The sequence below is a fragment of the Daphnia pulicaria genome, chromosome 5 (genome assembly GCF_021234035.1).
Source record: "Daphnia pulicaria isolate SC F1-1A chromosome 5, SC_F0-13Bv2, whole genome shotgun sequence".
Classification (NCBI taxonomy): Eukaryota; Metazoa; Arthropoda; class Branchiopoda; order Diplostraca; family Daphniidae; genus Daphnia; species Daphnia pulicaria.
In genome coordinates, this window is record NC_060917.1 from 269153 (window position 1) to 292042 (window position 22890).

General features: G+C 44.4%; 4 protein-coding genes across 6 annotated transcripts in view; 1 reads left to right on the forward strand and 3 right to left on the reverse strand.

Annotated features, from left to right (window-relative positions):
• Nucleotides 1-1183: 1183 nt before the first annotated feature.
• LOC124340655 (P2X purinoceptor 4-like) lies at nt 1184-3485 on the reverse strand. Its single transcript, XM_046793256.1, has 8 exons — nt 2970-3485; nt 2663-2894; nt 2426-2601; nt 2280-2355; nt 1915-2210; nt 1642-1789; nt 1483-1581; nt 1184-1405 (listed from the first exon to the last, which is right to left on the reverse strand). The coding sequence occupies exons 1-8, from the start codon at nt 3098-3100 to the stop codon at nt 1355-1357; spliced, it is 1209 nt and encodes a 402-aa protein (XP_046649212.1). The 5' UTR covers nt 3101-3485; the 3' UTR covers nt 1184-1354.
• A 1601-nt stretch (nt 3486-5086) lies between these two features.
• Nucleotides 5087-12931, reverse strand: LOC124340639 (disintegrin and metalloproteinase domain-containing protein 10-like). Its single transcript, XM_046793227.1, has 12 exons — nt 12518-12931; nt 10538-10819; nt 9942-10151; nt 9117-9777; nt 8744-9018; nt 8475-8609; nt 8232-8396; nt 7950-8137; nt 7651-7875; nt 7455-7571; nt 7091-7376; nt 5087-7020 (listed from the first exon to the last, which is right to left on the reverse strand). Exons 1-12 carry the CDS (start codon nt 12579-12581, stop codon nt 6905-6907), a joined length of 2724 nt encoding a protein of 907 aa, XP_046649183.1. The 5' UTR covers nt 12582-12931; the 3' UTR covers nt 5087-6904.
• A 142-nt stretch (nt 12932-13073) lies between these two features.
• Nucleotides 13074-13834, forward strand: LOC124340678 (complex III assembly factor LYRM7-like). The gene is made up of 5 exons (XM_046793296.1): nt 13074-13178; nt 13272-13344; nt 13429-13499; nt 13563-13644; nt 13717-13834. Exons 1-5 carry the CDS (start codon nt 13110-13112, stop codon nt 13770-13772), a joined length of 351 nt encoding a protein of 116 aa, XP_046649252.1. The 5' UTR covers nt 13074-13109; the 3' UTR covers nt 13773-13834.
• Nucleotides 13829-22890, reverse strand: part of LOC124340627 (zinc finger protein GLI4-like) — a 40804-nt gene continuing 31742 nt past the window's right edge. For all 3 annotated transcript variants that reach the window (XM_046793197.1, XM_046793198.1, XM_046793199.1), the window contains 6 exons: nt 19660-19782; nt 19192-19389; nt 18292-19067; nt 18058-18222; nt 16285-17976; nt 13829-16217 (listed from right to left, as the gene is read on the reverse strand). In XM_046793197.1, the coding sequence (XP_046649153.1) occupies nt 14589-16217; nt 16285-17976; nt 18058-18222; nt 18292-19067; nt 19192-19389; nt 19660-19782 (4583 nt within the window). In that variant the 3' untranslated portion in view covers nt 13829-14588. The remainder of the gene's footprint in view (nt 16218-16284; nt 17977-18057; nt 18223-18291; nt 19068-19191; nt 19390-19659; nt 19783-22890) is intronic.

Below are 22890 nucleotides of genomic sequence, written 5' to 3' on the forward strand. Positions count from 1 at the left end.
TATGAAATCACTTTCGGTTGGATTGCATCATTGTGTTCGGGTTGGGATATGTCGCAGTTAAAATGTTTTCTTTATTACCATTTCACTGTACACAGAGAAGTCGGTATAAAGGAGTGCTGGGAGAAATGAAGCTATCATTGAACTGCATTGTCTTCTCCTTCAATAACGTCGCTTCTTTTTGCTGCTTACCCAACTCAAAAGAAAATAAAATGAATAAGGTACAGCTGTCTTTTAAAATTTAACTTGATTTCAGAACTTACTTCGTGACATATTTATGTGAATTCAACTATCATACCAGGATAATCTCAGAGTTTTCATTATGCTGACCATGACCGCTGTCTTGACAGTTTTGCCATCGACGGAAGCTACACCAATGGGCGAGTTGGCTACACCTATAGACTTATCCAAATCTGTTCCACAGCCACTCTTAACTGATGAAACAATTGCAGTGGATCCAAGATGTTCCACATGTACAACCGGATGTCCTCCTACTTGTAGGCCTCCAACAATACATCCACCTTCATCGTGTCACAACTGCGATCACCAGTGCCCTCCTCATATGCCGAAAACGAATAAATTCCTACTACACTATACGGCACCAATTGCGATTTCTGCGACCACGAACTCTATACTTTGACTTGTATAGAAACAGTATTTGATTGCTCATCTCGCTGCGCCGTCGACAGGAAATGCAGACACTTTACGTACATCGCCGGCCTAAAAGGTGGGACCTGCATGTTGAAAGAAGCACCTGGTTCTGGTGGAAGTTGGGCTTCTGCAATTCCGTCTCCATCGCCCTATATGTGCGGTTACATTCCTAGACGTGCCTTGGTTAATTTCTTCCTTAACATCTGTCTTGGAAAAGATATAACCGGCGGTAACCATTAAAACAAGCGAGTCTTGAGGCTTCATCAACTAACTATTAACAGAACAAATTCCAAGCGAACACTGGATTACATTAGTAAACAATTAAATTTTTCTTTTGTTTAATGTATGACGAATGAAAATTGTTTCAGTTATTTTGTCCAATAAATTTGCAAATCAAGTTCTTTCCGTGAAGGTAATCAGCTCAATCCGTCAATCTTCCAGTATTAAATATACAATACAACACACGGAACTAAGACCCAGTTCAGGAAAAGTCAAACTTCGCACTGCAGGAAAACATGTTAGGATTATGAAACAATTTAGTTTAAAAGATTATATTAGTATCCTGGTATGTTTTAAAAATTTGGTTCATATTAGAATTCAGCTAAAAATAACATGAATTTCTGACTAGATCGCTTAAAAGAATAGTAACTTCTGTTTAAAGTATGTGAAAATTATTCGGAATGTAAAATAGGTAAGGCATATTATTTCAATTGCTCCCATAAGTTGTCATTCCCGCTTCCGTTTGAAGTGGTGCTCTCTAAGTTAAGTAACGCGAAGAAGAAAATCAGATTTGTTAAATTTAGAAAACAATAAAAAACAGAGCTTTTTATTTACCTCTGGATCTTCGCCGTCAACCAACAAGTATTTTACTCCTTTGTAAAACATGCGCTTTTTGGTAAAATATAAAATGATGAAGTCGCAAACCACAGTTGTCTGTATGAATAATTCTGTGTTATAAAACCGCTTCACATTATAAAATAAAAATTTTTTTACCACTCCAAGAAGGGCTAGTCCAGATCCAATATTCAACATAGTTGGAAGAATGTTAAATTTCCTACCCTGACCTCGGACCTCAATAACAAAGCGAATACCGTAAGATTTGACTAGCGTTCGCCGGTTCTCTTCGTGATAATTGGCGTGTCTTATTTTAAATAAAGAAAAAGGTTGTCAGTTTAAATATGAACACAAAAGAGAGTAAACTTCGTTTTGCTGTTGTTGGTATCTCGAATATTCTGAAATTATTAAAAATTGTTTCACATATCTTACCTAAAATTCCAGCCAGGAGCGATGTTGGTATTTGGATCATCAGCTCTTCTGAAACTGTAAATAGGTTTGCAAAATTCAAGAAAATCTAAATCAAGATTGCAATTCCAGTCGATGGAGATGACGATAACTCCCCCGCGGATTGCTAGTTGTGTAAAATTTTCTCCCGCAAACGAGACTATATCTTCTATTCGGAACACAGGGCAGAAGGGATCTCTTTCTTGATTATAATGACAAGACTGGAGATAGGTTTTGTTAGCATCTTCCATGATGTTTCGTCGACGAAATGTTTTCCCAAACTTGTTGTAAAAATAATTGTAATTGTCAGAATAAACAAAAGACGTACGTACGCAACAAATATAACATACCGTTGGAAATTCGATGAAGTTTTTAATCAAAACAGTAAAATCGGCAGTTTCTTCAAGCAATGGGCGATCTGTTCCCCTGTAAGGAATGAATAAAAATAAAAATTGAACATATAAACTGATTCTCAAACATTTGAATGTTCGCATACAAAGGAAAAATATCTTGTTCAATAGGACACCAGGCAAATATTTCACAGACGTTAACACTTGAGTTAGCATCACTTGGAATGCAACGCCCAGTCATGGCTCCATTTCCGATCGGCAAAGATTGCCCCCTTATGCAATTCTGTGGTGAATCGCATAATGCTCCATACACATCTGGGTCCTGTAAATACAAAAATTTTTTAAATAAAATATACACAAGTTTAAGATAAAGCATTGACTACCTCACTGCAGGCTCCTCTAGTTTGATTTGGTGTAATGATAATATTCGTTGTGATGAAAAATGCGTCATTTTCGGATGGAGGTACAATCAAGTCAGAAGTATCCCAAATTCTTCTGTAGATGTCAGGAATGTTTTTGTTGGTATTCGTGAATGCAACACCTTTTACTTTAGTTACAACTGCACTTTCAACATTTGCAAACTCTTGATAACCTTTATTGTAAACCATAACATATCTGCAATGGGGAAAATAGTACAATTTTAATGGATTGCTGGAATTAGAATTTTTACAAAAGTAAGCTTTACTTTACCCAACAATGTATGAAAGGACACACAGCTGCAGAAATCTTCCTAGTATTCCAACCTTTTTACTTCGAATATGTACTACTTTTGGTGTTTCATACCAAAATAGGAAATTAGAAAATGGTTTGAAACAACCCATTCTGCAAAAATTACAAATGTTTACTGATCGAATGGGATATAAATCAAACTTTGAATGCAGGTCATTGAAACTGTTGCAACTTTGAAATTTACAATCTTATGTATTAAAAAGGCATGAATTTCGGCTATAAACTCTGTATACCAATAATGGCACGTTTTACTAGTGAGATTTAACGGAAATGTCAACTCATGTCAAAAGTAAGAAGCAAGAACTGAACTTTAATCAAATGTGAATGTAAAAACATGAAGATGTGCTTGGCGAACACGGAAATGAACTATCTAATCTATAATTTGTTCAATTTTCAGCTGCAAAATATAATCTGCTAGAAATCAAATTTTGAATAAACTGAGTGAGATGATAATCACAGTCTGACACTGACTGAATTTCGTCTGTATCTGAAATTGGATTATACTAACGCTGTTGCCAAGTTATTCTTCAATACAGGCTTTCGATTTTTTAGCAAAAATATCAAATGTTCTCAAATATTTAGGATTTATTATTTTGTAGAAAGAATTTAAAACAATTAATTGTTTATTTAAATTTATTAGTGCTGGCTCGGACGATTCGGTACCAGAGACGAATTCAATATCCCGGCCTCCCGGGAAATAACACAGGATGTAACCACAGTGGTCTTTATCTGTGATGTAATGATAAAAATACTTGATACAAAATACTTTGTAGAAAATTCTATAAAATACTTATAGTGTTCGTCTCTGATGAAATATATGTGTTAAAAGAACAGAATTACGATTTTGAATAAATTAAACATTTAAAGCAATGATAAAAGTTGCATTATCCGAAAAACTGTCGCAAAAAGTACTTGCAATCACTAATTCTGCGACCTGAGCTTATATAACTGTTCCGTTACAGTTGTAACTTTAAATTTTTCATGATAAAAAATTGGTTCGTCCATCTATTTTTTACGAAACTATGAATCGATTGAGAACTGCTAAAAATGTCGAAGAAGCCAATACTAATCAGGATTTTGACGAAAACGAAGATGAAAACGATACAGACGAAGAGACTCAGCCTTCGAACTCCGGTAACAGAACCCAGGACCCAGTACCTGGCGTAGTGGTTCTAACTCTAATTTTAATTGTTTATGCCGGTTTGATGATGATCACTGGAGTCATGGTCTACTCTGCGTACGGAAATGAAAAAATTGCAATCGAAGGATTTACTCCAAGTAATAGTGCAATCAACGTCGCTGTAATAACCGGCATTTGCCCCGTCGACAACATCTGTCCGTTTGACTGCATCAAAGATCCAGACGCTTGCATCCCTCAGTCAAAGCCACCGTGCACACCTCAAGTCTGGCCGTCTAGAAACGATTGCTGGGATTCAACTGCAACCAATTGTCCAAACGGTGGATGTGCGCCGCCGGAATGTCCAATGACCACAACAACTGAACCGTCTATCCAAGTCTTCCGAAGCGCCTTTTACGAAAATCAAAGAGTGGTCGACTTGATCAATCTTTATCCGCCGCATTCACCCAACCGACTGGAAGTCGTCACAACTTTGCTGTACAAGACGGTCGAGCAATTTGCCATGTTAGGGCATTTCCATCGATGCGGAAGTTCACTCAATGACAGGCCATTGCACACGACAATCTGTTCATTCTGCAACGACCGCTATGAGTACATTAGGTGCGCAATGTCAAACAACTTGGTGGGTCAGCTTTATCCAGATGAGCCGCCATCCGCCAATCACCTCGTTCCCATTTTCTGGGAAACGGAACTGAGTAAAATGCACGATGATTTGGTGACCAATGTGTACAAGACGTGCTGGCCAAGAAACATGGATTACATATTCGATCGCATTGAAAAGATGATACGACCGTTTGCCCTCAAGACGGCTGCGGGCGACGAGTGCCGCGTCTGCAAAGATTTCAGTAGGGCCATTTTCGATCGATGCTACACCAAGGATACGCGCTACACCTAAAAATGTTGAGTCTTCTCGATGAGTAACTTGGTTCCAAAACTCATCTTGTGATCCATGTTGAATGTATTAACTGTCAAAAACATCGTCCTTAATTCAATAAACAAAAAAGTTACTGCAAAACACTTTAAGTTTTGATAATATCATTTCAATTATTGTCGGCTAAACCTGAATAAAGGAATAATAAAATAAGTCTGTTGTCATGAGAGAATTATCAGCATCTCCAAAAAAGAAACAAAAGAACCATGTATCAATCCACGAATAACATGAATTATGAATCCTAGATAAAGAAAGTTTACAAATAGTTTGAACGTCACGAACTTAGGTTAGCAAGCGTAGGAAAATCTTCGGAAAAATTAAACTAAGTTGGTCTCTTTTTGTTTTAATGGGAACACAGTTGTATTGTTCTTTTCAGCACACCTAGCAAATTTTTTGTTTGTTTGTTTAATAATAACAAGAACGAATGAAAGACGAGTTGATGGAGGGGGAGGGAGTGGTAATGGTTGGTGGCAGGGTGCACCGAATACGCAATCATTGTGTCGATTGTCGTTTGTTCGGAGAAATAAAAGGGAAAATAATTGCAAAGCTGAAGTAGAAGAAAAAGATTATTAATCTATTGTTCGGGGGTGGCAAGAACTCTAATTTTTGAATAGATATTGTCAGGGTGTGATAGGAAGAAATAAAGACGGTGAGATTGTTCTTTCCTCGAGAGGAATCGACTGATGCAACAAGCTACACTGACAACACATATTTAAAAATGGCAAAGAGGAACAAGCACGTTTCTTTTCTCATTTCTTTTTAAAAAACAGCTGATAAGTCATTCACACTATGTACAATCGTGGTGAGAAAGAGATGAGATGATCGAAAGCGAACGACGGGATCAAACTATCGAGCACCAACGACACGCAGCACTTCCTACACGACGTGTTCTCAGAAAGAAAAGACAAAAAGGGAAAACTCTCCAATGCAAAAACGAGAACACAAAATTGATGATACTATGACGATGTTGGCGCACTAGGTTTCCAAAATGTACGCTTGGGAACTACCACTTATTTCCAATCTCTCTCTCTGTTTCAAGAAGACAAAAAAGTGCTTTTATTTTCTTTTGTGAAAACTTGAAGTTGATCTGTGTGACGTTATTGATATTGTCTCTTCCTTTGTATACCTCCCTCCACGGCTAAAAGTGCTATTTCCGCTGCATTGCAATGAAAAAAACAAAAGAATTGGTAGAAACGTAATGGTAATACTACTACTTTCGTGTTCTCAAAAGGTCACTTGTGGCTTTGAGGGAGTGGAAAAACGACGACGCCATTAAATCCGTTTCGGAATATGTATACTGAATAATAACTTATGCAGAGATATATTAGATAGAACCGCATCGGGTGGGTGGGGGGAGAGAAGGAAGTGTCTGCGGTTCCCGAGTGCGCTCGACAACACATCAAAGACCAATGATAATACGCAAATGAATTCCTGCAAAGGGCGAGATGTAAATTCTTCTTTTTTTCTTGTTAGAGAGGATGAGAACTTGGTCCGTCGTAAGAGGAGGATTATTCTTCCTATTATGGGGGTGGGGGGCGTGTTGATGAGGTGCTTTATAGAAGGAGCTGTGTAAGGCCTGTCTTGTTTTGCCAACTATTCATTCAACAGTGCCTATACGCAATTTCAGCTCTACTTGGCCTGGGGAATTGGGTCTGTGGATGGAAGGACATGACAATCGAATAATTCAACGTATAAAAACACGAGTCATTGGGCAAATTATAAGCAGGACGTGTAAGGGGAGGGACGAGGGGAAAAAATATAGATCAAAGGTGTGGACAGACCAAAAGAGAAAATGGCGACGACCTTAGGGGTGGTAGATTCAACCCATCACACCCGATGCTGTCGCACGTTCATTTCGTAAGCATTGGCCCGGCCTCCTTGGCCCCCTGAGTAAGCGTACGGCGACGATTCGGCACGATGGCCCCATCCACTAGCCGGACCGCCTAACATGTGAAAAGCAAAATTGTTAAGATTTGTTAATTAAATTAATAAAAGGAAAACAAACCTAATTACCTTTAGGTCTATTATATTGATTACGGGATTCGCCGTGAGCAGCTGGATTAGGAGCGGCAATGTAAGGAGCCGTCGGGTTGGCATGTTGTTGTTGTTGCTGCTGTTGAGGAGGCTGATGCCGCTTCCGCCGTAACGTGCTGTACGGATGCCGCAACGTTTGCGTGATACTCAAGGCGGGTTGTTTCTTTGGGTTGGACGACGGGGTGTGTACCGCGCAACACTTGATGAAGACGCCCATAAAGAGAACAAAGGCCACACCCATCAGCAAGACAGCCCACCAGTATTCCTGCGTCATAAAGAACAAAAGAAAAATGATGACGATAGGTCACGAAATTTTACAACGGAAGACGAGTAGTTGTGGTACCGTGATCCATTGGGCTATGGTGAGTAGCGTTTCTCGATTGAAGAGCAAGTTCTTCAGACGAGCCAAAGGACCTTCGGCATCCACGGCACGGCACTTGAGAAAGACATCACAGTAGCCCTGGAGGAAGAAAGAAGAAGGCCATTATAGGGGGGGGGACTGTAAGGAAGTTTGTCTGACTTTTTCTTTTATTATCAACCTGATAATTGTCACAAGGAGATCCAGGTCGTAAAGAAATGCCAATGGGCAATTTCGTGATGGAAGACAATTCAGAGGTGCCTTTACACGTCGTGTTGTCGTTGCCAATCTGGCAGGCCAATTCGCATAGTTTGCGCTTGTCGTCAATGACGTTGGACGTCAGGAAACATTCTTTCATGCCAAACTTGGAACAGATTGATCCAGAACATTCACCACTCTGGCAGACCTGATAAAATAGGGGAGGAAACAATCATAAATTAAAACTGACATTTTCACCCCACTTTTTTATTGGTGACTCACCTGAGTATTGCCGTTGCATTCCGTTCCGTCAGGGTTATTAGGTGGTGGAGGACATTTGGCAGAAAGACCATTGCAAAAGGCCTTTCCATTGCATTCGCCATCTTCCTTACACTGCTGTCCGGACGTAACCGGAACAAAAGTGCAATTGCGGTCGCAGCATTGGCCTTGGCTTGGGCTGCATTGAGTTCCTGAGAATAATGTGAAAATGAGGCTCATCATATAATGATTCTATCCTCGAAGCGAGGCGCCATCACGTCATTCACTCATATATATATTTCTTACTTGGTCGACGTTTGCATCCTTGAGCGGCCGGGTTGAGGGCTCTATCCGGTTCGCTGACGACGCGCGGATAACAACACTTTTCTTCGCACTCCTCATCATCGTAGCCGCAATCACATTCCTCGCCGTCTTCGACAATCTTGTTACCGCAGAAAGCGCCCTTCCAATCTGGAGAATAATAATAAAGAATGAAAAAGGGAACCATTAGTTGGTCGGCACGATCGACCGAAATGACACGATCGTTACCCGTAAAGCAGTTCTTCTTTTTCCCCTCTTCGATGGCATCCAGCACGGACGAGATGTTGCCGACGCTGCAGTTGGAAAAGCGCGAATTGTTTGGTCGCTCGCCGCTCGTTGCCGATGCGAACATGATGTAATTACCTAAACAAAAGAAACGAGAGAAATCGCGTCGTCGGTCAATGTTGGCAGACGTCAACACGACAATAGCGTGTCCGTAGTTTCTTTTATATAGTATATCTTGCGACGGCAATTTGGAATGCGTCGACTCGACTCACCATTTTGGCCTCCGGGACGACAATGGCTGGGATAATCATGGGGAGAGCCGAAATTGTGTCCAATCTCGTGGGCCAGCGTGAGTTGCGAGACTTTCGGAGGAACGCGACTATTATAGTTGACAAAGGTGATGATGCCAGTGTTGAGACTTCGCCTGGTAGTACGCGGATAGCCAGACATGTTCTCCGTGTAGACTTTGTAGCGTTCACAGATGCCACCGGAAGCGCCCGAGGGCGAGGCGACCCATGCGAGACCTAAAGTTCCGCCAGTGAAATCCCTGAAATTCCAAAGAAGCAAACAAAGAATGTTTCATTTCATTTTGAGAAAAAAAAACCCACAACCAACTGATAAAAGGATGAAAATAACAATTCTTACCGGTACGTGAAGACGTAGGCCAGGCAGAAATCTTCGTGGTTCCCTTGCGAGTGGAGATTCAGGAAATTCGAGACGTCAATGTTGGGCAAACAAAATTTGTTTTCTTCGCCATTGTAATTAGGTTGACAGGCCTCGTCGTCATCAATTTTGATCCGCTGCACTTCGAATCGTGTCATGCGGTGGGGGAATTTCCCATCAAACTTTGTTTCCATATAAATAGCATTGACGGCCTTTACGTGCTGGGCAATCAGGGATGTGATCTCTTTACGCGTGTTGTCTGCATTTCTCTTCTCGGCTTCATAGAAATGCCTCCACAGCAGCGGGTCAGTCTGGATAAAGAGGGAGCAGGTCGTCCTGCTGACGTTGTTTTTGACAGTTGAGCGCCTGTCACGGCGCCCCCCATCAGATGGATTTGCATCCGGCCGGTTGGCTTGATGGCTATACTTGTACCACCAGGCCGATGATCGAGGATGGGCCGTGTTCCATCCCTGCTGGTGGTCTTTCTTGTGCCGATTCTTTTCAAGCTTGACGACCCTGTCGTTTGTATTGATCTCGTTGCTTTTCTCATCTTCGTCCGCTTTCTCTTCATCCGTGGCTCCGTGCTGGATGTCGTCCATCCACGCGGCCACCTCATCCGTCACACCACAACCGCCCACATGTCCTATGAATCACAGAAGGGAGGAAATAAGAGAGTAAGTAAATGTCAGTAGCAATCCATTGGTCGAAAAACCGATTCGTCGAATTCCCGCCGACCGACTTTTTTCTCTTCTTCTTCTTCTAGTTAATCGATAAGACAAGAGAAAAATGCCAAATGGAGCCAAATACCTGTGCGATGCTCTTCGTAAGGATCGACGACATGTGCTTCCTTGTAGATGATGGAGTGAAATGGATTGCGACGATGTGACTTGGCAGTCGTGGTGTTATCGGGAAAGTATTTGGTTGCCTTCTCGACGTAGTAGACGCCATCTTGGCTGTGGATTTTCCCGTCGAAGACTCCGTCAATGATCGATCCGTACACCATACTTTTTGGTTCGCCTAGGGAATCAAGGAGGGAAAAGACCATTAGCGAGTCAATTAGTCGGGACTGATTCCCTTCATCTATCACGCGGCAGCATCTCGTGAAGGAAAGAATTACATCTCTTTTTTATCACGGACAACATGGGAAATAACGCAATGCTGCTGCGAATCGCGTGAGAAATTCTACTGCCAAACGGAACTTGTGGTAAATTTCAAATTTTTTAGTTTTCCCAAGAACTGGGTTTCGACTTTACTATTCCGGTTGTGTAACAAGTCCACCACGGACGCGGCCATGCAAACGCGCGGCTGCGATCTACACGCCAGATATTATTTTTATACATGGCCACAAAATTATCAACGTCTTGACGCCACAAGGTTTTATTTTTTTTTTTACTAGGACTCACCTTGAAGATGTCCTTCGTAAAGGTGCGAAGTATCGACTTGGAGGGGATGGCCTTTATGGGATACAAATTGGACATTGGGACTGAACGACGATGTGTCCCTCTTCAGTTTTAACCGGAAGGGCTTCCCGTGGCTTCGAAAATGAAGTTGAAGATAAGATTCTTCCTTTTCGCCTTCGGCATTTCGTTTGTGACGGCTGTGCTGGGCAGCTACCGCGTCCGCATCGTAATCCAGCGTCTCGTAGTGAAGGACGTACTCGTTCAGCCGGTTACCCGTTTTCGTACCTACATATAAATGTCAATCGTCACAAAAACATTAAAATAAAACCAGTTCAATTCATGTTTTTTTTTTCTGATCCTCGCTCTCATTAAAATGAACCCACTGTCGCCGACTGGCCTCACGATTTTCACCAAAAAGTATTTCAAACGACAATAGGGTGGATGGATTTTTACCCACGCAAAACAACGTGACCAAATTGGGCCAAGGTTTCTTTTTTATTCTACATTATAATTCCATTTTCTTTTTTCGGAAAAAGTGGGGGAAATCGATTCACGGCAGCATGCCATGCGCCCCCCATGCCCCCACCGTGGACTATAATGGGAGAAATGCATTCTTGTGGACAACACGTCTTCAATGACGTCGTTCGGATGCAAGACAGGGGAAATGGAAAGGGAAACTGCTGTTTTGTGATGGGTTGTAAAACGGCGAAATGCATGGCATACAATGCGTCTAACCTTTTAATTGGAATTCCTACAACGTCACCGTGAAAAGATAGCGTGTTATAAGAAGGAGATTGGAATGGATATAGGACCAAATAACTGCTGCTGCTGCTGCCATCCCAACCGGAATGAGAGCACACACACAAAGTCGTTGGGCCAATTCCGAATGTTGATGGACACTGGTGGTGTTCAACGTAACGTAAAACCGCCATCGACAATTTGGGGTACCTCGTCTCGTAACTCGGGAGGGGATTCGGTTCGTGGTATCATTCCACTCGACTGACACAAAACAAAACAACGCCAACAAGAGAGAGAGAGAGAGAAAAGCCAAAATTAGAGGGGTAACGTGTCTTTCTTTTTCCGGTTTTGTCTTTCCTGTCTCTTTCCGCTTTCAAGGGGGGGGGAGGATTTTGTTTTTGTGCGATCACTACTTCTATTGAAATAAAAAGATACTAATAGCCGTCTGCTACTGATGTGAGTGTGTGTGTACATACTAACAGTAGCAGTAGCATGGCTCGTCATCCGGTGTGGACTTTGAGTCACGGCCTCCACTCATCAGAATGGACGCCAGCATTGAAAGGAAGGCGAGTTAAAACTTGCACAACAATAATGTGGCCAACAGTCATTTCCTGTTTCCAGGTGGAGGCAATACACATCATCATCATCATCACGTCTAAGAGAGAGAAAAGGGTTACACATCAAAAGAAAGCCGTCGTATCTTCCTAGAATCTAAAAAAAAAAGTATGTGTGTGTGCGAGTATGAACGAGTCTACTTGTGAAAAATAACACTGACTGCAGTGTCACTACAACTTCTGGTTAGTTTCTTTTTTGGGGGAAATTTGCGTACAAGCCATGAACCGGTACGAGAGAGAGAGAACCGAGCCGTGATAAATGATAATAAACCGGGAAATGGTAGAGAGAGATACAGTCCGTTGAACTTGAAGCTGAAACACGCATTTATAATGACGTTGGAAAAAAGTCTACTCGAATGTATGAGGTAGTACTTAATGTTTCATGACTTTCCAAGAATAAGGAACAAAGGGTCGTCCCCCTACCGTCAAACCACTTGCGCGACGATTGCTACACTTTTTCTAGCGACAAAGAAAACACCCCAAACGTCAAGAAATTCAGATTTATAAGTCACGGGAGGGAGGAATACTGGTTTTCTCAAACGGTTGCACATTTTCATGGCCTCTGGACGAGGTGAATAACATCAGAAGAAGAAGCCGATGATGGGGCAATCACAAAAAACAGATGACTCACCGGCCGAAGTGGCGAAATGTGTGGTGACCAGATGAATGCATACTAGTAACAGCAGAAAACGCATGATTATCTTCACTGGTCTGCTCAAACAATCCAAAACCAGCAGAAGATTAGAAACAACACTATAATATATTTATATTTTTTGAAAAAAAAAAAAATATGAGTTGAGCTAGAGAAGCGAGTACAGCTGACTGGGTATCGAACCACAGTTAAACGGCACCACTTTCGGGAGAATCACTTGAGGTAAAGTCATAATTCACTTGTGTTATGTCTTTCGCAATCAAGGGACGCTTTAAATTCCACCACCAATAACACCACAAGTCCGAATACAACCCAACACTCCGTTCTAATCCTTCGTTACTCCATTACTAACTAAAACGCTTGTCTTTTGTTCGGCCCTATCCCTCTTCTGTTCTCTCGCTGAAGGCTGGGCCAATACACCCAAAACGTTGCCAAATTCATCAACACTTCGAATGTGCTGTTAAATTTATACTAAACTAAAAAATTATGGAAGAAATCATTAATTTATTACATAAACATTGGGAAATGTGAACCACACTATTAAAAAACACGTTTAGGTGTAATTTTAAAAATGCTGCGGTTCTGTATTCTCCAACGCTGTTTGTCAAAACAGAAAATGGCCGCCCCCCTTAGAGCAGAGGTAAATAAAGAAACTTTTAGATGTTATTTTTGTTCTTGTATTTATTGATTTACAACTTATTTATTGGTTTCCTTTATTTTGTGCCTCGCATAGGTTCTAAAATGTTTTCGGTGTCTACATCGAACTCGTACCAAAGTGTTTACCAATGATCAAATCGCCATGGATGGTAGGAATTTCTTTCGAAATCTGACAAATCATAAGAAATGTAATCATATATCTGGTTAATTGATGAATTTGAATTACATTGTAGCCGCTCGCCTGAAAATCAATTCTGAATTCCGAAAATATCAGAGAATATCAAGTCAAGAAGCAATAGCAGAAGTAAGTTGATCATTCTCGTTTTGTGCCGACATTCCAACTGAAACCCTGTTATTCCTTTGGCAGTTAATCAAGCTTGGACACGAAGCAGAGGAAATTCTACGGACAAGTGTTGTGCAGGTCACCCCCACCGAAGAAAACACTTTCAGTAATTTATACCTTGAGATTGTGATCTTCATTCTTTATCTAATTGCCTTTTATTATTCTTTATGTGTGGCAGGACTCCATATAACAAAGGACACCTTTATGCACAACAACACACCATATAGGGGATGATTTAGAATGTATGTTAGTGTATATATAGGATTGTGAAAAATAGAGAGACTGTAACATTTCAACAGACATACAGTTTATTTTATTGAACATGTAAGTACAGTTTTCAAGTACCACAAAGCACAATTCATAGGCTGCCATTTGGGCCAGTCCACATGCAAAAAATCTTGCTGTTCAAGAGAATATATATATATGATGATGTTCACATCATTATACAACTGTCATGGTACCAAGGCGCTCCGATATGGCACTGCAGCAAAATCATTAAGCTGTCAAGGCACCGGAGATATGATTGATGGAGCAAACAAACTAATTCGAAAAAGGCAGTATCACAACAAATATTATTCGAACAGGCACGAGAAATAAGGACACGCAAAGGCACACATATACACATCTCCCCTCCCACAAAAACACCTCCCAAACCCAAAAAAGGGGGAAGTAACAGCTGCAAAAGTAAGGCAGAGACACCAACCACACACACACAGTATATACGAAATAACGGCCAAAATTGTTTTTTTTTCCCCTTTTGGCACTCGGCGCACGTCATTGAGTCTCCACGGAACACAATTTAATGTACAAGAATATTCAAATTATTATTAAGACACGTAGGCAGCACTGAACAAATAAAAAATAATAATTAAAAAAACAAAAACAAAGAGTAATTGAGGCGAGATCTTCACACGCAGTCTTGTTCCATCGGAGCCCAGCCAAAAGAGACGAATTTGTCGGCTCTGATTGGCGTGCGGTTTGCCCAGCTTATTGCACTAGAACTCACTCAACGAGAAAGAAGAAGAAGCAGAGTAGGCAACAGTTGCTATACTACTGAATCATTTGCAAGAAACGGTTCTCCTGCATCAGCGAATTGAGTGAAGTGTTCATGTCGTTAACAACCATGTTGTTAGCCGAGGAAGGCAACAGTGCTGCAGCAGCCGCCGCCGCCGCTTCCTGTCGATCCGTTGAGCTGGAAACGGCGTCCTGGCCTGGGGAAAGCAAGGCCCGTCCGACAGCGGCCGTCTCGGCCGTCTTGGTCATTTGAGGCTCGCAAGCCCCAGGTTGTTGTTGTTGTTGCTGCTGGGGTGGTTTGTTCTCCTTAGCCGCTCGTCCGCCATTGTTGCCGTCTCCTGTCGATGACCAAGATTGGCACTGCTGGACATATTCCAATGTGCGCTGGTACGTCTCAGGACGCATATTACTCGGCGTTGTGACACCGGTAGCCACAGACGGAACGGCTGTGGCCGCGTTGTTAATCTGCTGGCTGTGCTGCTGCTGGACCGGGGTAGCTGATGGCCCTTGCTGCTGGGCAGCTCCTTGAACGCGAGCTCGGTTGATGAAATCTTGAGACTGGCTCACATCTTGGCATTGAATGGCGGATGCCACTTGGCTGTAAGGTGGCGGACGAGGATAGTTGTTGTAGGCCATCGCAGCGTTGCTCTGCATGTTGTTGTACATCAAAGACTGGGCATTGGTCGGTGGAACCTGGACGTTGGACGCTCCGTTTCCTGGACCTTGCATAGCGTTGTTCTGCCACGCAACATTATTGTGTTGTTGCTGCTGGGGGAACGGCATCGCCTGATGGTGTTGCTGTTGTTGTTGCGTCATGGCGTTAGGGGTGGGATATCCGCATTGCCAATTTTGGTTGTTTCCAGGATTGTTGTTGCAGACGGGTTGGGGCTGTTGGTGATGATGGCCGGTGCACGGAGAGCAAGGATTGTTGAATCCCTGGGCTACCGGATTGGCTTGTTGCTGGGCGGCTTGCATATGACCGCATTGTTGATTCATCATGTAGCCATTATTCATCGCCATGGCAGGTTGTTGGTTGTTGTAGTTGTTGTAAGGCATGGCATTGACGCCGGCCGCGTGGGCTGGCCCATAGTTGGCTCCAGCCTGCGAGTAGTTTGACGGCTGCATGACGTTACATCCGACCATATTTGGTTGTTGTTGCCCTTGCTGGGCTGCCACCACACCGCTGGCGACGACAGGTGATTGTTGTTGAGCTGGGCAGGTGCCGTACATCGCAGGAGCTTGTTGCTGTTGGCCTTGAGGCTGGCCAACTTGAGCTTGATGGCAAACGGCTGGCCCATTGAAGTGCTGAGGAGCTGTGGCCGCCAATGCCGGACTGGCTTGCATTCCCAGTTGATTGCGAGCGGAAGGCGTCGGACTAATGTGCATGGCGGCTCCGTTGTTGTAGCCAACCATCGGATTGTTGGGCTGATGGTGACCTAGATAATTGTGACTGCCCATCATTGTCGCTGGATTGTACTGATTAGTCATTTGTTGCTGTTGTTGTTGTTGTTGCTGCTGTTGCTGCTGAAATTGGTGGAACTGTTGCTGTTGGTGTTGTTGTTGCATCGCCCTGAACTGGTTGTGCGGAGCCGAATCCGGTCGAGGGCTTCGACCCATAAAGTAGGATCGTGGAGAGGCCATTCTTCCATCTTGGTTGACGCTCACCTTTTTAAAAACAAAATTCAAATCCGTTAGAACCGATTAATCGATTAATTAGTCGTTCAATTCTTACCTGATTGAGATACTGGAGCATTTCGTCAGGAACGACAAGCTTCTCTTCGACCATGTGACCCTCACCGACTTCTTCCAAGACGATTCCGCTGTTGGGGTGGTTGGGAGGATACCCGTTGACACCGCGGGCGGCCGGATTGTTAGTTCCAGTGGCGGTGGCTGTACGGAGCATCATCGGCTGCTGTTGTACGTTGTTGACGCTGTGGTGTCTCTGCAGTGCGGAGTTGAGCGGCGGAAGAGGAACCGCCGTTTGAGCAGCCATCGGCCGGACTGGATCCGACGCCCGTCGCATCTCCCGCTGGCCCTGAGTCGGTTGTTGCGTGTACGACGGCATCACTGCTCCGGGTGTTTGGCTCTGTCGAGGATAGGCGACTCCTCCGTTCATGTTCTGGACGCCCTGTCCACCGTTCATCCATCCGGATGCGGAATTGTGTTGGTGGTGATGAGGGTGAGGACTTGGTGACGGATTGGCGCTGGCGTTGGCGGCCAAATTCTGTTGACTGAGTGACATACTTTGCGTTTGGAGGACCAGATTTTGAGTGGACGTCATGTTCTGCATAATCAGGGCCCGTCGTTGCATCTTCTGGAGATGGGCGGCCATCGAGGCCGTCAACGGCTGGTTACTGACCACGCCAACTTGTTGGTGCTGGCCTGGCTGGGCGACGTACAAATTGCCGGTTGTTGCACCACCGATTTGATTGCCCTGGAAGTTGGAGGCCTCGCTGGATCGTCTGGAACTGCCCGGTGAAATGGGATCGTAAGGCGACGAGAGGAAAGCCGCTCTTCCGGAGACGTTGGAAATTTGCGAAACTTCCGACGATCGGCGGCTGAAGGGAAGCGGAGAGGCGCCGGAACGCATACTTCCGTAATAGGAGCTGACGGTGGTGGCGTTGCTGTCCCTGCGGATCTCTTGCTGGCTGCCGGGCAGAAGCATCGTCTGGCCCAGCAATTGACTGGTGGGTCGATTTCCCGTCTGAGGCGACTGGGAAGTGACGGTCGAGTTGCCACCGCCACCGCCCATCCGCAAATCAGTGATCCGCTGGTTGATCTCGCTCAACCCACTGCCCCGACGGTTATTGGGACCGTTGATGCTGGGCAAAGAAAGAAGTGCGGGCATGGGTTTAGCTTGAAGACGGCCCTTCATCCGATTGCGGGCATTTCGGTCCTGCAAGTTGAAAGCGGCCGCTCTTCCGGGGCTGTTGCCACCACCGTCGTTACCTCCGCCAGCGCCCAAAGCCACTGAGACGGAAGCAGACAGTTCGGCAATATCGAATTCGTCGATTTCTTCAGCTGCCCATTCCTGGTCGAGGACGTCAGCCATGCCACCGTTGGCCGTGCTGACGCTGTCCGGGTCGTCGCACGGACCAAAAGTGTCGGCGCACGAGACGACGCCCGGCGTCATGATACTCGAATCGGTGCCTGGACTGCCAATCTGTCCCGGTGAGCCGGCCTCTTCTGATTTGACGCTGGGACTGGAGACGCTGGCCGTCTTGTTGCCACCGTCGTCACTTCGTGGACTGGCTCCAGCCATCATGCCACCGCCGGGACTGGGACCCGGTCCGGCCGAGTCACCGCCTTTGTGTTTCTTGTTGGCGTAGAATTCCGCACCGTGGACCGTTTTCACGTGCTTGCGCAACGAGCTGGGATCCGTGTAGCGTTTGGTACAGCCAGGAGCTTTGCAGACGTAGGGTTTCTAAATTTTAAAAAACAAATTCCACAAAAAAGATCAATTAAAATGACAAACCAAATGGATAATAATTTTATTTGTACGCACCTCATTCGAATGGGTTCGATTTTGATGTTTGGCTCGGTCGGATGCGTTGCTGAATGCTTTGCTGCACCCTGGGAATTCGCACATGTAAGGTTTCTCGCCCGTGTGTGATCTCAAATGAGTCTTCAAGTTCTCCAGACGGGAATAAGCTTTGGAACATCCCTCAAACTATTTTCCCCAAAAAATAAAATGAATTAATAAAGTTCATCGACATTTCTTTTTTTGATTTTGACCTACCGTGCATTTATGAGGTTTCTCGCCCGTGTGTCGGCGCATGTGGACGACCAGCATGTACTGAGCTTTGAAGGGTTTCTCTTCGCGGGAGCATTCCTTCCAGCGGCAGACGAAACTCTTTTTATTGGCGTGAATGTGGTCGTTGTTGATGTGCTTGACCAGGTCGTCCTGCGTGGCGAATTCCTTGTCGCAGTCGCGCCAGTGGCAATGCGTTTCGATGAAATCGCCCGGCTCGTCCTTCATCGGGTCGCCGGAACCGTCGTGACCGTCGTCGTCCATCGGCTCGCCGCTGTGCAAGTGGTGATGGTGGTGGTGATGGTGACTGTCCTTGCTGGACATGGGCGGCTGGACGACAGCGGCGGCGGCGGGAGCGGTGGCCATCGGCTCCTTCTTGATTTTGGTGCGCATCTTGACGACTTCCATGTGAGTTTCAGAGTCGACCGTGCTGGACACGGGATTGTGCGACTCCTTCTTGGCCGCCTCGTACTCGGGCTTGACGCTGGTGTGGTGCCCGCTGTTGAGATGGCCGTGAGAGCCGAAGCTCATCGGTGGCGGATGGTGACCCAGACCCGAGCCAGACAACTGGAAGAGATTGTGCGGATACTGGTGGGGCTGGTTGCTGGACTGGTGCAGCATTCCAGGGTAAAAAGGCGAGCCGTGCCCACCCAAACTGCCGCCCAAACTGCCTCCCAGGCTGCCCGTCCGTATCAGATGCGCCTGCAATTGCTGGAGGTGAGCTGTCGGCAGAGGTGGCAAGCCCATGGCCGGACTCAGTGCACCTGGAATCACGGAAAGATAAGAAAAAGAAGATCGTGAATTTGGTTGAACAAGTAAACAATTAGATTCATTTTCAACACGATCCGCTGTTGGCGGATCGTGTGAGATGACAGGCCCGTTATTTACCTGCCGACAGATGGCCGTAAGAGCCTGAGGTGGAGGAGGAACGGGATCCGTTCATGATGGAGACGAGAGAATTGGGCGAGAAGCGGATCATCGAGCCCAGATCCAGCGAGTCCGAATAAGGTGAACTGGACAAAGCTCGTTTGCGACTCTGTCGGATGGCGGGTCGAGGGCTGGCCAAACGCGAGCCAAGATCAAAACCTGCACCCCCACCAAAAAAGAAAATGAATGAATGAAAAGATGTAAATTTTACATTGATGCCGAGAAATGTTGGCGCAGAATTATTCAGTCGATGAATAAGTTATAGATCATCGTGATGCCCAGCACAAAAGAAAGAGGGGTGGTGGTGGATATTGAGCTAGGCATGATTGAGTTTTGGCCTTTGGCTTTTTAGCTGGGCGCGGCTCTTTGCCCGATGTAAATTGAGTTGTAAATCTAACGATTCTGATATGATATGATTATTTGATTTACCATCCAAAGAGAAAGGTAATTCCGTGGAACCGAGGAGCGACGGCGAGTGGTGGACCTCCCCCATGCGTGATCCCAGCACCGACATGTTGGCCATGTAGTCGATCGAATGTTGAAGGGCCAAACCTGAATATAATTCGATAAACAAAAGATGTTTTTTTAAGTAAAATTGAGTCACATAAACAAAACAACCAACACACACATGACATGCAATCCGGTCACCGCCATCACCGGCTACGGTTTCATGTGTGCATATGCAATGATCCAATAAAGCGATCGATGGCGATAAAGTCGAGAAATAAAAATAAAACAAAACATGGGACGGATATGCGGGTGCCGTGTCGGATTTTTGGGTGGTCACCGCGTACACATAGTAAAACCGTGAAAATGTCCAGGACTATTATATATAAACTGAAGGTCCGATTCTGATCGTTAGCGAGTACAAATAACAAATAAAAATTGCCTCGATGAAATTGGTAGTAGGACGGAAGTTTGTGAAAAAGGATAAACGACGCCAAACAAGACAATGTAAGCCGTACACAGTTTTAAATTCGTTGATTTTCTCTCTGTGTGTTTGTGTGTTGCATGCTGCTGGTCGTCGGCAATAATTGTCGTCACGATCACGAAAAACCATCGTGGGGGCAATACCACCCGGTTTTTCCTTCTCTCTCATCGTAATTAGACGATATGAAATTACGCGGATGCCCGCACTTCCGTTCTTCATTTCGGTCATTAAAAAATAAACAAAAAAAGAATTCTGGAAGGGAATGAATTTTTCATTTCTTTTCTTCCTTTGTTCTTCATTCCCATTTTTCTTTCCACGATTTTTTCCAAAAACAAAAGACTATAAGGCTGCGTGCTGATGGGAAACCATTATCGCCTTCCTTCTTTTCTTTTTTCGACTTCCTATGTAAGGACGTATACACATTTGGACAAACCCACACGACGGTACGACACAATCTAACGCTATAGGCTCCCTAGCAACGGCAGTTTTGGAAATTGTCGAGACTATTTGACCTTTTTTCTGGTATCAGTGACTCGGTTCAAATTCCACGTCAATCGGAGGAAATTATTTCCAGTTTTTCCCGTTTTATTTGTGACAGTGTCGCTAATTTCGGAGCTGCGGTCGTGTGACAACAAAACACCAAAGTGTCGAGAGACTTTTTAAAGAAACGTTCGCCCCTAATGAGAAATAAAGTTGTGTCGTCGAATCTTTTTTTCTTTTTCTCTTAGCCTTAAGTTGTTTCGTGGAAAAAGACATCTGGTCAACACATTGGTGACTCTCTCACACTTGGTTTCTTTTCTTTTCTTCCCTTTTCTCGGTTAATGACGACCCAAACAACCCGCCAATCTTTTCTTGGCGTTTGGTGAAGTTGGTTTTTGACTAATGTTTGGAAGGATATTCTAATCTTGGGCGAATGAAAGATGGTGAGACGGAGAAGTGCGTCAATCAAGCCTTTTTTCTGACCGAAAATGGCCCGGCTTATATACATATGTATGTGTGTGTGTTCGAAAAAGCTCTTTGGGTTCCCGTGTAAAGTTTGGGCTTTTTGATGTTCTTTTCTGGCTTTTAACGATGATGGCCGGAGCTAATCGCGCACAGTAACAACTTTCCCTGGGCTGATACACACAGGAACCAATTCTCCGCTACTTGGGACCAGCAAACGGCGACTCCGACCGTCCTTTAAGGAGCGTGTAAGGTCTTTTCAGTTATGTGCTGCTGCTGCTGTAGTGTCTTCATTAAAGAACTGCAACGGAGACGGGCAGCAGGCAGCTAAAGGCAAACGTCTATACATATAATATAGAACACGGATGAGCTACCACTCTAACCTTATAGCATATATAGTATAGTGGGTAGAGTTGGACAAGTATACTGCAGCGACAACAACTCCCCCGGAGCTACTTTTAGTAATTGGCTGTAGTAATCGTAATAGTAGTAGTAGTAGTAGTCCCATGTTATTTTTATTTTATTTTCTGGCCCCCGAAAAAAAAGTAGTTTTTTCCATCTACAACAGTTCCGCCCTCTTTTTTCTTTATTTTCCCTTCCATCGCCACCTCCAATTTCTTCCCCATTTCCCTGCTGCTCTCGCTCGTACCTCGCTGCTCCGACTGCGCACAGTCTATAAAGAGTGTGGAGGATAATATTCGACAAACAAAAAGCACAGGTAGCCACCACCATCATCATCATCGACTCTACTCCTCCTCACCATCATCATCATCATCAGTACCGAGTCCAAGTCTCTATCAGAGTTCGACGTGTTCGCTCTTATCTCTCTCTCTCTCCGTCTGTATAGAACACACGGTTGCACCTTTAATTACAAGGCTCTAGCTCTCAGTCCCTAGCCCATCCACCGAAAATGTTCAATTTGATTTTTCTCTATACACACTTCTTTCTCCTAGCTCTGTTCAATTTCTTTCTCAGGCGCTGTTGTTGTTGTTGTTGGATGATGAGCCAAACACAAACGATTCATTCCCTCCCGATGAAGGGGGTGAACACAGCCGCGAGCTTCGACACGACGAACCATCAAGAGTCGTTGAGCGTGCCAGAGAGTCGTCTACCTTTTAAATTTTCTTTCTTTCTTTCTTTCCTTCTCTCACGAAAAGAGTTTAGCCTCAATCGACGCGACGACGGAGGCCAACACAAAGAAAAAAAGACCCAAACAAAATTCTTCAGGGCATCATCTAGGAAAAGATGAGATCCACGGGGGTTGTTGTTGTTCAAGTCTTGTGAATGAGGTCCTGCTCTTCTTGTTGATTTCTGGAGAAGGAAGTCTGTCATCTGTTGAGTGGCTCCCCAAAAAAGAAAAAAAAAGTTTGACATTGCCATTCGCTTCACTCACGAACCAAATCACTCAAGGATATCCCACCCCGGCTCTCTCCCCCCCCCCCAACAACAACAACAACAACAACATCCATCCAAGCTGTGCTAACCGTGATGTCGAGTCTATTATTAGTCATTCCGTGTTATTTTCATTTGATGTTTTCCTCTAGCCAAGAGAATCTCTGCTTGGCTTCGTTCGTTTACCTTTTTCCTCCTACATCTTCAGCCCCCCCGTCAAAAAGGTAATTCGAAAAGTGAGTTGAAGCCCCGAAAAAGAATTAAAAAATGAATTTAACAAACGTGAATATGTGTGTGTGTTGCTTGTCCTACTACTTTGTAATCGTTTCTCTCTCTCTCTCTACGTTTCGACGTATGTTTTGTTGGTCCATTACACGTCGAACCGGCCAAGTCTT

Bases quoted from the DNA above. Each gene is read 5' to 3' on its own strand.
- LOC124340655 (XM_046793256.1), bottom strand. From the start codon at position 3,100: ATGGGTTGTTTCAAACCATTTTCTAATTTCCTATTTTGGTATGAAACA. The intron at 1,582-1,641 runs GTAAAAAAATTT...TTATTCATACAG, and splicing joins GACTAGCCCTTCTTGGAGTG to ACAACTGTGGTTTGCGACTT. The intron at 1,406-1,482 runs GTAAATAAAAAG...TACTTAACTTAG, and splicing joins TTGACGGCGAAGATCCAGAG to AGAGCACCACTTCAAACGGA.
- LOC124340639 (XM_046793227.1), bottom strand. From the start codon at position 12,581: ATGCGTTTTCTGCTGTTACTAGTATGCATTCATCTGGTCACCACACAT. The intron at 10,152-10,537 runs GTGAGTCCTAGT...TTGATTCCCTAG, and splicing joins TTACGAAGGACATCTTCAAG to GCGAACCAAAAAGTATGGTG. The intron at 7,377-7,454 runs GTACCACAACTA...TTTATGACGCAG, and splicing joins CCATAGCCCAATGGATCACG to GAATACTGGTGGGCTGTCTT.
- LOC124340678 (XM_046793296.1), top strand. From the start codon at position 13,110: ATGCTGCGGTTCTGTATTCTCCAACGCTGTTTGTCAAAACAGAAAATG. The intron at 13,500-13,562 runs GTAAGTTGATCA...TTCCTTTGGCAG, and splicing joins GTCAAGAAGCAATAGCAGAA to TTAATCAAGCTTGGACACGA. The intron at 13,645-13,716 runs GTAATTTATACC...TATGTGTGGCAG, and splicing joins CACCGAAGAAAACACTTTCA to GACTCCATATAACAAAGGAC.